A 12798-nucleotide genomic window follows, 5' to 3' on the forward strand; every position below is an offset into this window, starting at 1 on the left:
TTGTTAAAATGATCTTGTTCCTAATAATCTATTTTATCTGGTGGTTTTGAATGAGATTTGACTCATTAAGATCAGGTTGTACATATTATCTGCGTGCAAATTAGTTTTTTACTTTTTTCTGAGGTTTTTGATTTACTAATACCTGACAGGTGACAGAGCTTTTCCTAAAAGAAATCTTTTTCCATTTCTGAATTACATCAGGGGAGGGTGGGGGGGAATGGGGGCACTGATTCCTTCTGGAAGTACCTCAAAAAATATAGATCTTGTGGAAAATGTGTCCTTTACAAGGCAAGAGCTATTACTGTTATCTATCTGTTTTAGTTCATACTATGTGTTGTATAGCAATATGACTTTCAGCCCAGTATAAGCCCAACATATCCTGGAAGATTACAAAGAAATCCAGAATCCATGTAAAGGAGATTTGGGATAAATCTGTTCCCTAGCTTAGGGATAAGTCAATGGACTGGACTTGCAGCTCTGGCCCATAGACAATGCACCTCTCTACACCAATCCAGTGAGTCAGCAATCCATACGGTTTCTACATCTTGCTACCACATCATGGGTACCAAAAAGTTTGCCAAAGTGGAGACACTGCCAATTGTCAGATTTTACCTTTAGTAAGTATGGGCAGGATTTTCAAAAGTTCCAAATGGAGTCAGTGTCTCAAGTGCCATTGACTTTTAAACAAGGCTTTTGCTCCTACAACTATTCAGTGCTTTGAAATGTCCACACTAAATGAAAAACATCTGTGTTTGTTAGGGTTTTGGCTATGCTTTTATAACCTATAGCAATGTCTGTTGAGAGATAGCGAGCTATAATAGAAGAGATCTTCACAGTAAATGCACTTCAGTTTTTCTGTTAAGAAATTGCTGTGTTTGTGTCTTTTTCAAGTATTAGATATGTTGATCAGGCCTACATTATTAGAATAAAATGCTTCTGCCTCCACTTTGAAAATAAAGGTCATTATTTGCTTCCATTTCTTTCTTAAAAAGTGACTTTAAAAGTCTTCTGCTCTGTTTAGTTACTGCTGCTCTTCTGTAGCCTGAAGGAGTCTGTCTTCCTTGGAAGGCAACATGAATGCTTTTTAATCACAGCTGGTGGGAAGCATGTTTTACATCGTTACAGTGTGATTGATGAGGATCCAATTATTTTTTGGCTTAGGTATGCTGCAGCCAAAAGTTATGGCTTTTGCTTTAGATAGACTTGTACATTTAATATTCTTCCATGGAGGCTCTTGGCTTTTAATTAGTAACTAAACCTGACCTAATAGGTTGAACTTTACTGAGTTTTAATGCTCTTCATCTGGCTCTTTTTTATCTTTGGTGATTTGTCTATCTGGAGTATTCTTCAGTGCCAAAAAACCAGGTCATTACTTCTTTCTTGGAATTCAGTGTTGTCATAACACATAGAGCTTTTGCTCTCCAGCTTTCTATTAGCTTTTGGGGGAAAAACTTGGCTTCATCTTATTTCCATATATCTTCTTGCTTCTGTTGCTTTAGCTTCATGGCATCCTAGATTTGTTAACCTATTCCTTCAAAAGAAGCAGTGTGTTTAATACGATTATGTCCAAACTTTGGTCATAAAAATGATTAAGTAATGAAGACAAGGATTTAGCAGATGAATTTGAAGCCCTTTGGATGAATCACTGACCAGTGTTTCCATTTACAGAATTTAAATGTTTTTGTTGTTTAACTTAGCTGCTGTGGATACTTCTTCATGTACTAATAGAACATACTGTAAACTTTAACTTAATATTTTTTGCTGCAGTGTCTGCTGTTTAACAAGTCTACCTTTAGTTAATTCTTGGGATCTCTTGAGGACTTACCTGAGCAAGTTTTTCTTTGTCTTCTGAAGTTTGTCACTAAATCAGTGCACTTCCTTTCTTGATTATGTAACAGAAAATGTAACCAAAACAAGTATAGATAAAATATATTTGCTGTTTATTATATTTATGTATATAAATAAAACACCAAGTTATATTTTCTACCATAGGCCATAAATAATGACAGGTGTTTAGGTCAGGTATGTGGACTAAATAAACAAATACTCATATATACACAATCCAGATTTGTCTCCTTTTTTTGTTGGGTAAACCATGTTTGAATGTAAAGTGTAATTCTCAGATCTTTTAAGATGTAGCTTACCCCTTGTTTTATGCATAGACGTTTTTGTATATAATTTTTTAAAAAAACAAAGGACTTTTTCTTTGAATGTCTAAATTCTAGTTGTGTACTGAGTTTGGTTCTTATGGCTGTGACCCTGCCAAAAGGGACATAAGCTGTACTGTCTGTAATTCTGAAAGCATTCGTCAGGCAGAGGGTTCTGGCAGACCCAAAAGGTAACAAAGCCTTATTTGCTGTGCTCAGCTTCGTCTTCAGTTTTCAATCACTGGTGGTGTTTTAGCTAGGGTGGGGGATTTCAGGAAATGAAAGAGATTGCGCTTACTAAAATTCCATATATCCATTTTTGCATTGCAGAGTGCATTTTGTGAATGCCAAGATGTTAGCAAAAGAGATTTGTTGAGATCTGGAACAACATATGTTCTGCCTGGCATATCATGTTAGAGAATCTCTGCCAAAATGTTGTTTGGAAACATTTTTCAAGCATATGTATAACTAACACAAATGATAACATGGTTTGCTCTATTGTGGATAGAGATTTTCTTCTAGACCACCACACTAGCCAAAAATATATATTACAAATTATTGTCATAAGTTCTATCATGGTGTCTCAGCATGATTTTAAGTTCCTTGATTGTAGGTACAAATGGTGTTCATAAAGGTATCCAGTGTAACGCTGCACAAAATTCAGTTCAAAGACCACAGTCTGGGAGTAGCCTGAATAGCTTGTTCAATTGTGGGTGCATTTAACAAGTGCAGTTAATGTGCATGAATAAACTGAGTTAACGCGGCACCCAGAAGCAGTATTCATGTGCACCCAGGACTGCAGCATGTTGAGCCCGGTCAGAGTAGCCCCAGCTGGCACAGGGCCTGGAGAGGGGTAAGCCTGCCAGCCCAGGGCTACTCCCCCCAGCTCAACATGCTGCAGAGGGACTGGCTAGGGCACAAGATTGCTTCAGCGCAGGGCTAGCTGGCAGGCAGCCCCCATACTGAAGCACCCTCATCATGTCCCAGTCAGCTGAGACAGAGTCTACACCTGTACTGTTGTGAAGTAAAAATCCCTGCAGCAGAGTAGTTACAGGTCCTACCGTGCTGCTATGTTAATTAGTTTACTCCCATCTTATAGGGGTGCACATGTAGGCACATGGTGTTTACTGTACAGCTAATTAGTCTGCTGTGCAGTATGTCTCGTAGACATGCCTGTGAGTGTTTCTTGAATAACGACTTCTCATGAGACAGTGGAGCATGATATCTGCTGCTTCTCTGGAGTAGCATTCATGTTATATAGCATTAACTAAATAATATTTCCTACCAGTCACAACAGAACTTTATAAGGCACTAAGATGTGGGAAGCAGTCATGTAATAGAAAATAAAAGCATTACAAGCACAACACAGATGCCAGTAAATTTTTTTTGTAAACTGATCCTCAGCCCCTCCCCCACCGAGTTGGAGATTAGGACTGGAAAAGAAAGGAAAAAAGGAAGGATAAAAGGAATTCAGAATAATCTAGAAGCTTTGGGTGCCAGTGAAGCAAAGCTGGAGTTTTGTTGAAAGATGGGAGTACAGTATCTTTAGAAAAAAATAGATGTAGAAAAAAAATCCCTTTTGTCATGTTTATTGTCCATGTACATAAGTGTCAAATATCAAGTCTATGTAATAGGCAGACAAGGTTCTCTGTGTAAATCTGATATCTTTTATTAGACCAACTAAATAGTTGGAAAAAAAATTCTTAGCAAACTTAAAAATCCCTCATCAAGCTGAGGAAGCATCTCTCAGCCTGACAAAGGGTTTTTAAATCCAAAATCTTGCTAAGCAATTTTTTTCCAACTATTTAGTTGGTCTAAAAAAAGATATCAGACTTACCCAAAGAACCTTGTCTGACTATGTCCTTAGACCAACACAGCTACAACCTTACACCCTTGTAAGTCTATATAATGTCAGCTTCAAAAAATGTGTTTCCTGCATTTGTCAACTAAAGCTTCTTGGCTCAATTTGGCAGAACTCAGTTTTGGGGAACACACCTACATTACTGCTGCAGAATCCTTCCCATTTACAACTGTCACAGCGGCAGCTAATGAAGATTGAGAATCTTCAAACTAACAGTGTAAGTTTGTCATTTTAATTTCAACTACTTACGCCTTTCAAGAACTTTCATAAAGAAAATAGGGCTTTAGTCTATTAAAACTTGAACCATGTAGTATGTGTGAGAATCTGTGAGATAACCAAAAGAAGGTGATTTTACTTATTTACAATACTTTTTGTTCTTCTTTATAGAAACCTGGTTTACTTGGAGAGCCTCCAACAATGTTACTTCAGACTGTATTGGGAATAGGGCCAACACCATCCATGAATGCAGGCATGGGAAACCGTGGAGAAGCTCATACATGTAAATGATGTTTTATTTTATACCATACCAGTAGAAATGTCCAGTTTGAAAATATAAAGCTGACTCTCTCCTACTCTGACAAAAGTGGTAATCATTAGCTTTATCATTTGTCCCTGTATAAAAAAGAAAGGAAGCCACCAAGCCAAACAAAAATGTTAAATACAAAAGCAGTTAACAAAGGAAGTCTGTTGATATATGCTGTGTTGACAGGTTTGCTTTGGCTTCTTTCATGAGCTGGCACAAAGTCAGTGGCTGTTCTGTTTATCTCAGTTGGATAAATTTAAATATATTTTTCTTTTAATAAAAAAGCAGCAATAAAAACAGTGGACCTACATCCATTCAACTTCCAAAGTTTACATAAATGGACATTCTGGCTCCATCCTCTTCTTCTAGAATCTTTCCATGAATTTAATTTTTCTTTGTACTGTGTTTGAATGGTATCCACTTCAATCTATAAAACTTTGTAAGAGCGCTGTCTATACACATTAATTTTGTAGGTTTAAATACTGAAATCCAAATACATTTAGAATAATTAGACTAGGATCATATGTCCCAGGCACATTTTCTTACATCTTGTTACTAATTCAAGCTGACCATGAAGTTTTCTGACTTAAGTCAAGCTGGCATGTAATTGAAAGCAGAATAAAAAAAGTGTGTACAGGAATGGACTGTATATCCTAAGAAGAAGCTAAACATAACAGACTCAGTGATTAACTACTTCATGCCAGGAATGTTTTTTGACAATTTTTTTTAGCAGAAAAAAGCCACTGTTTTTCAAAACCACATTATATTCACACACATAAAATAGATAGCTGGCTATTCTATCTGTACTTGAACATACTTTTGTATGGATGAATCCATGTTTTTAAATCTTGACTGTTAAATCTTAGGTATACAAATTTGTTTGCAGTTTAAGACTATACTCAAAGCCCTTAAAAGCCCTTCAGAGCTAAGTGTGTTCACATTTAGAATTAATTTCACCTGCCTTCACTATGGAGTGAAATTAGCACCCTATCCTGCAAAGGATCTGGATTTGCTTTAACTATTCAAGGTGATCTGGAAACTTTTCTTGCCATAAGTTCTTAGTTTTTTAAGTTTTTGACGACCTCCCGAGGTCCCTTGCAGCCATAATGTCTATAAAATAATGTCTATGTCTATGCAAGGAGCTGGTGGTGTGATGCTAACATCTTATTTTCTTTTGGGCATGCCTAGATATGTGAATGGGAATGAATCTTATGTAGATTTAGTTTGCTTATGCCCTTATGCTCTGTTTGTCTTGATATACTAGATGAGATTAAAAGGTTTTGGCTTTACTTTATATTACTTTGGGTTTCAGTATTTTTCAATACTTGAAGCAATTGTCTTTCCTTCTCAGTCTGTGCGTTTTTATTTAGGGCTTAATCTAAATGTTTTTTAGTAGAACTGAACTTTTTGTTTTTGACAAAACCTAATCGTTTGATTTTAGTGGCATTCTTAGTTTTTAATGAGTTTTCCTAATGTCTTGTCTGTTCACATCAGGATTGAAATAGGTTTTTAGTATTGATCCTGTATACTCTTATCTGATATATATTCAGCATCACAAAGTTTCTTCTACAAGTAATTATAGTGTGGAAATCAGCTTTGTGTGCGATGCACAGCCCTGGCAGCCAATCAGGTGGGTAGGGCCACTGAGGAGGCCCTTAGGCTAATCAGAGATGTGGGGAAAGGGGTACTGCCATTACCCCACAAAAATGCCAGCTGGCTCTGCAATCTCCCTGCAAAATCAGCCTCAATTCGGGTATACTGGTAGGTATAAGGGTAATGTGTAGTTTCACCCTTAGTCTCCCCTCCTAAAATAAGTTTTCCATTCCCTGTCCATCCCAGAGATCTTCTCTGTAGGTGTTCTACTTTAAATCTGTTTCTTGAACACGGAGTTGTACTCAGTATTCCAGATGAGTTCTTACTACTTCCTTGTACACTCACATAAATGCTTCCATAATTCTACTGACAGTAGCTCACCTGATACGTCCTAGGATTGCATTTGCCTATTTTTCAGCCCTCTCACATCGGTGGCTCAAAGCCATTCTTGCTGCTTACAGATGTGGGGAAAAAAACCCAGACCCAACAGCACTTTACTTTCAACTCAGCGAGCCCCTGCACCAAGCGCAGCACATGCCCAGAAAAGGCATTGCGTCAGTTTGACCCAGCTCCCCAGCGTATGTATAGATCACACACTTCAGCGGGACTTTTTGCGGCTTTTATCTAATAGTTGATTCAATCGGCTATTATAAAAGCTGATTCAATCAGCTATTAGAAAGAAGCGCCAAAAAGCCCCACTGAAGCTCATGATTTATACAAACACCGGGGAGCCAGGTCAAACTGATGCAATGCCTTTTTTGGGCATGTGCTGCACTTGGTGTGGGGGCTTGCCGAGCTAAAAGTAAAGTGCATTTGCTTGATTGAATCAGCTACTGGGTAAAAGTGCCAGAAAGCCCCATGGAAACATGCCATCTATACGGATGCTGGGGAGCCAGGACAAACTGATGTGATTGTTCTTCCAGTAAAGCAATGTTTGGGGTTTTTTGGGTGTTTTTTTTTTTTCCTCTCATGTCTGTCCTCAGCCTCTCTGGTCAACATTCAACCTTTCTTCTGCTGTTTCCAACTAAGTTCCCAACTTGTGGTAGACGTTCTTACCTGAGCCCTAAGTTTTTGATATCACAATTTGTATTATTACATTTCATCCCATTTTGATTGCTCTAGATCTCAAGAGCTTTTAGTCCTGCCTGTATGACATCCCAGCCCTTTTCTGTATGGACAGTGCCTTCCAGCTTTATGCCATTCGGGAATTTCAGCAGTGCGTCAGAGATTCATTTTATCCCTGACTAGTCAGACTGTAGCAGTGCCCATTGTGTATGAGAAAGTTGATAACTTATGTTTGTTTACTTCAATGATGTTTTCTTCTGAAATACTGTTCACTTGATGAGCTGCTTAGCAAACTGGAAGCTTTAGAGATGGAAACTGAACTTTTTGCTTCCTTCAGGACTAAGAAGTAAGAACAAAATGAGTCAAAGTTATACTTGTAACACTAATATCTTTACATATATGTAGACAGCTCTCTATCTGTCTATCTAGATATAGATGTATAAGTCAATGGATTTCAAGTTGACTGGGTCTGTTCAAATTGGACCCAGTCAACTTGAAGTCCATTAACTATTCTAAAAACATGGATTAAAATGTTTTATATACTACACTTACCTATTTGTCCTTTGGTCATTTTTTATGGGTTTTTCACGTTTTTTCCAGAATGTTGTTATTCAAAAGTCCCATCCAAACAACTGTTGATTGTAACAATAAAGGGGGACGTAAACTGACTCTACAAAAATTGCTGTTGAATGCATAAACTAAATATATAGGGAGACTTTTCAAATGTCTTTTATTCTCTTACATTTTACTCATATTTATTCAGAGGTAAATTATTTAAGAAAATATGTTTTCTTGAAGGCTTTTTTTTAGTTGACTGTGTCTCTTTAAAGAACTGTTGTACACACGAACCACTGAGATCATTTTATTTCCTCTGAAACACAACTGCCTCCAGGTAGAACATGATACCAACAGCACTACACAGCAGTCTGACAGGAAATGAGGATGAATCCTATTTCCAAGTGAAAGTTCAGGAAGAATTTTGGTGCCCAGAACATATTTATGTACATTTGAATTTGGCCAGGATGACAAGGTTAACATCTCACCTCCTCTAAAAATTGCCAGTTGGTGTGCACTTTATTTTAGAAAAGGGCATAGACCAGGTCAGTGTTCTGTGACACTAGACTGGACTTTACTTCAGTTCTGACTAAGAAAGAAGGCTGCCGGTTATATATCCCTGACACTACTTTCCATGGCACATAGATAGTTGCTGAAGGGTCTCCCAGACTGAAATGGAGCTGGCCTAACTGCATAACTTGAGATGGTATCACAGCACAAATTTGTATTTATTTTTTTCAGAAAGGTTTCAGGTGCATTAGAGACAGGGGTTCTGTGTGGGAATTGGATTTCTTTCTGTACTTCATGCTCTTTTTCCATGTGTAATTGTACATTCAAGTCTTGATTGCAGCCTGATTGTGTGATCCTTGGGTGCACTGCATGTTTCTCCAGAAGTGTTTGGGGCCACACATAGCTCCTCAACAGCTAGGGTTTATGCACTAAGTTTGGTGGGCATGTTGCACGCAGCCAGTTTCCTAAAATTCTAAGTGGTTACTGGGGGAGAGCGGGATCTTGATCCTACATCTTGTCTCTAATTACTCTTACTCCATCCAGAAAGCAGCATAAAACTGCTTGTGGGTTACCTACCCTGTGTCTCTTCCAGTGCACATGATCAAATAATATATGCTGATTAAAATATATAAGATGGTGTTTGCATCTAAGACTTCTTTGACTAGTACTATTTTACTTTTAAAACCCTCTTCCCTTCTCTTGATTCCAGCCTTTGACAAAGGAGCAGCCCATAACTTCCTGACAGTCCAGGTGGCACCTCTTAAATATTTGAGCTCCTTTTATAGACTTCAAATAACATATTTTACAATTCCTTTGAATCTGAGTCTGGTACACTGAAGATTCTTATCTTGATCCCCTCTCTTCTGTCTTCCTTTGTGTTTGGCACAGAGAGTTTATCCTGTCATAGATTTATATCTGCCAGGTGAGGTGGAGAGCAGTCATTTTCTCTTCCAGCTCTTCTTGATGTATCATCAGCTTGTAAATGATCTGTGCAAATTAAGAGCCATTGGCTTCAAGCAATTTTTTTCTCACTGCCAAGCTTCTCTCTTGTTTACACTGTTTACACTGAGAAATCCATGCTGGTGACGGGTGTTGAGTATTTGCTAGGTGCTAATATTCTGCTTGCACAGATATTGCATATTTTTTGGAAGGCTGAAGCATTTCTTTATTCAGAATCTTCTTTTTTTTAAAAACAAAAAGTTTGTTACTCCACGTTGGATGGACTCTTCTGTTTGACTTCCTTTGTACTCAGTCTGTCAAGGAGCAGAGATTTAATGTCCAAGTTTTATGGATACAGGTTTTGATTGCGAATTCCTTGGCTCAGTAGTCTGTGAAAAGGTCAGTGATGACACTGCATAGTATCATTTTTTACTTCTCAGCCCATTTGTTTTGGGGTCCTATGTTCCAAAATGTGGAATGTGTATTGCAGCCAAGTCTCACTAAAGAAACCCTATCTTACCAGTTAATCACTATAGATATCTTAATTTTTCAGTATTTCTAGATATGGTTTGATAATGTGCTAGGTAATGGTAAATAAAAGAGTTTCTGAGGATCAAGAAGACCTGGACCACTAACTTAACCTTTGATTATTAACGGTAGTAGTAGTTTCTAGCACTTATGGTTGTAAGTTGAATTTTCCTAATGCAAATTATTGCTGTTTTCCTGAGCCCACCAGCACTCCAGGACTCTGTTGCTATTGTTCCTAGCTTTTCTGAGCAGCATAAAAGGAAAAGTTAGCAAGATTTTTGTCACTATGTAATACTTATGACTGCAGTGGATGCTTAGAATGAGAGCAGGATCAAGTACAGTTACAGTTTTCTTTTCTCAGATTATCTTTAAAGACAGCTCCTAGTTTTTAGTATCACAGTATCCCTGGCAGCCATCTTCAGGATTAAATGTTCTGTGACAGCTAGAAATAGATTTTTCAGTGTTGTTTCTTTGCTTAATAAAAACCACAAGCAAAATGTTCTGATAAATCTTGTCTAACAGAAAGGTTTCTCCATTTATGGTTGACTGCAGCATCCAGTCTGACTCCAACTGCAGCAGCAGTAGGGATGGGCATGTTTCCATTCTTTCCAAATCAGCACATTATTGGACAAGCTATACCATGGCAAAACAACACTCAGGATAAACAATCAACTACAGCGGGACTGTCAGAAGGAGCTGTCTCGGGGTCTAAGGCTTATCTTCAGAGCTTAACAAATCTCACTGCTGGAGACTTGCAGAGAGGACCCCCCAAACAGCAAAGTCAGCTAAAAAGCACTGATACAGCTTCAGGGGTAAGAAAAACAGAACATGGAGTTTTGCATTCTCCCAGCTGCTTCCTTTTTTTTTTTGTTTTAATTAAAAACTAACCACAATTATTTTTTTTTTTGGTATTTCCATTATAATGTTTGCTGGATCATAGAATTGTAAGGCACATTAAAGGAATTTCCGTTACAAATCACAGGTGAAGGACAGTAATTAATTTTGGTTGTCCAAATGAAGGAACAAAGAAGAGTTTTTCTGTATTACTCTAGTCTTCATAGTTGTACCTCATAATGATGACTTGCTGAGGCTACAGGAAATTGCCCTCTGAAACAGTAAAAACACCTTGTGATGGAATTCAGTGGCTAAAGATGAGCAATTCCTCTAGTACACGCCTTCAGGAAGCCAACTTGGACTTCTAATCTGCATCCTTTTAAATTACAAGTGGACTTTCCGTAACATCAGATCAGTTTTAGTATTTATTCTTTTATAACTTGTGCAGAATTAAAATATTAAAGCTAAACTGAAATGCTTAATTAAAACCTGTTCAGAATTTCCATCCATTCACAGCATTTTGTACATGTGTGTACTTGTCAGTGCCCTAAATATGATATCAGGAGTTACATGTTCATTTAATATTTTCAGAAAGGCTGAATTCTTACATTATTCAATTTTGGGGTTTTGGTTTTTTTCCTTTTTTCCTAGTGCAGTTGAGTTTACCAGGACCTAAGCATTGTTCTGACCTGTTGTCTGTTACAACTTTATGCTTACAGATTTAATTTAGAATGTAGTTATTTTTCATTTTAAACCCATTTTTAGTGTAATGGGTTGGGCTTTACAAATTAAGCATGCTGTAGCATTTTAGTTTCATCATTTTATTGGGCCGAAAAGGAAAATAAGTAAACCATTAAAAATGCAGATGATTCAGGGTGCTAAAACCTTGTCTGCTGGTTGTTTTTGAGGTTTGTCATCCCATTCCTTTGGACAGCTTCTCTTACAGATGTTATAATAACGTTACTTCTTTTTCTGCATCAGTTGACACACAAAACAGTTTTCTAAGCCAAAGTGCTTTTGTAGGGCCTTAAGATCCTGTGTTTAGACGCTCATACTTGGTGTCTATAATGCCAATTTAAGCTTGCCGATATAGAATTTGGACATCCTGATAGAGTTCCCATTTTTGAAAACTGGACTTGGATTCTGTGGAAATTTGATAAATACTATTTTTAATTTTTTTCAAAGCTTTGGAACAAAATAATAGAATACACTTAGAATAAAATGCAATATCAGTCACAGCAGGCTGCACATTTCAGATGGCTGATATGTTCTCTCATTTGAAATGAGCCTGTGTCAGTGGTAATCATAAAGACATCCACAGCATTTGATAGCTGTCCAGTGTCTCTGAAAATGAGACAGTGGACAGCAGCCCAGTTCCTAGTAAACAAGTGTCACAGGTCCCTAAGCAGAATGGGCACTAATTGGCTCCCCTCATTGTCAGCATCAACAGAGGCCAATGTTTGAAAGGGCACAGAGACTGAACTACCAGCTGACTCAGAGAGGTAATAAAGCCCTCCCTTGAATAGGGTTGAAATACAGTGGTAGAGTGAGAGGAAGTTCATGGTTTACAGACTTTTCTTTTTATCAGAGAGGCTTGACAACATGCCATTTACTGTGATCGTTATATTCCCTAAAAAATGTTTTGCTATAATTTAAAAAAATGCAGAGCTGACCTAATTAGAGTAACTTGGTGTCAACAGTAGAAAAGGCAATTTGTAGTCCAAAAGGTTGTGCCACTTGTGATTACCAGGGAAATAAGGCATTTTAGAGTGTAGTAGGTGAAGAGATGTGTGGAAACTCTTAATTGCATAGCCCAAATTCTCTGTGGCCTCAACATCCTTACAGTCTTATGCCCTTAGAAAGTTTATGTAAGACGTTTAGTTTATCTCTGTGGAGTGTCACTCAGGCTTCTATGATTAGCCTACTAAGTAGATTTTTAGTCAACTCCATTTTTTTAGAGATTGAGAGGTGATGCATGCTTCAGCATAGAACAGCTCCTTTTGTGTTTATCCTTCATTAACTGTAAATGCTTCTTGCATCATTGTCATGACTTACCTGGAAAGCCATCCCCCTCAGATGGAGAGAATTGTTTCTGGCAGATACTGAGGATACTTTTGCTAGAACCTGAGTAGAATTAACTAGTTGATTTGCCACAACCAGCCACCAAATCCTTATTTTTTCTGCTGTATCAGTAATTCTCTTGCTCATGCATAAAATGTTAGGATTCTTTCTACCTAGGCACT

At 37.7% G+C, this 12798-nt stretch overlaps 1 protein-coding gene across 2 annotated transcripts in view; it reads left to right on the plus strand.

Moving 5' to 3' along the window:
• Positions 1-12798, plus strand: part of RAVER2 (ribonucleoprotein, PTB binding 2) — a 68007-nt gene that overhangs the window by 41090 nt on the left and 14119 nt on the right. For both annotated transcript variants that reach the window (XM_090049232.1, XM_090049231.1), the window contains exons 7-9: positions 4121-4225; positions 4396-4507; positions 10274-10533. In XM_090049232.1, the coding sequence (XP_089905358.1) occupies positions 4121-4225; positions 4396-4507; positions 10274-10533 (477 nt within the window). The remainder of the gene's footprint in view (positions 1-4120; positions 4226-4395; positions 4508-10273; positions 10534-12798) is intronic.

Source organism: Crocodylus siamensis, chromosome 5 (genome assembly GCF_052110815.1).
Source record: "Crocodylus siamensis isolate JL-2025a chromosome 5, ASM5211081v1, whole genome shotgun sequence".
NCBI lineage: Eukaryota > Metazoa > Chordata > Crocodylia > Crocodylidae > Crocodylus > Crocodylus siamensis.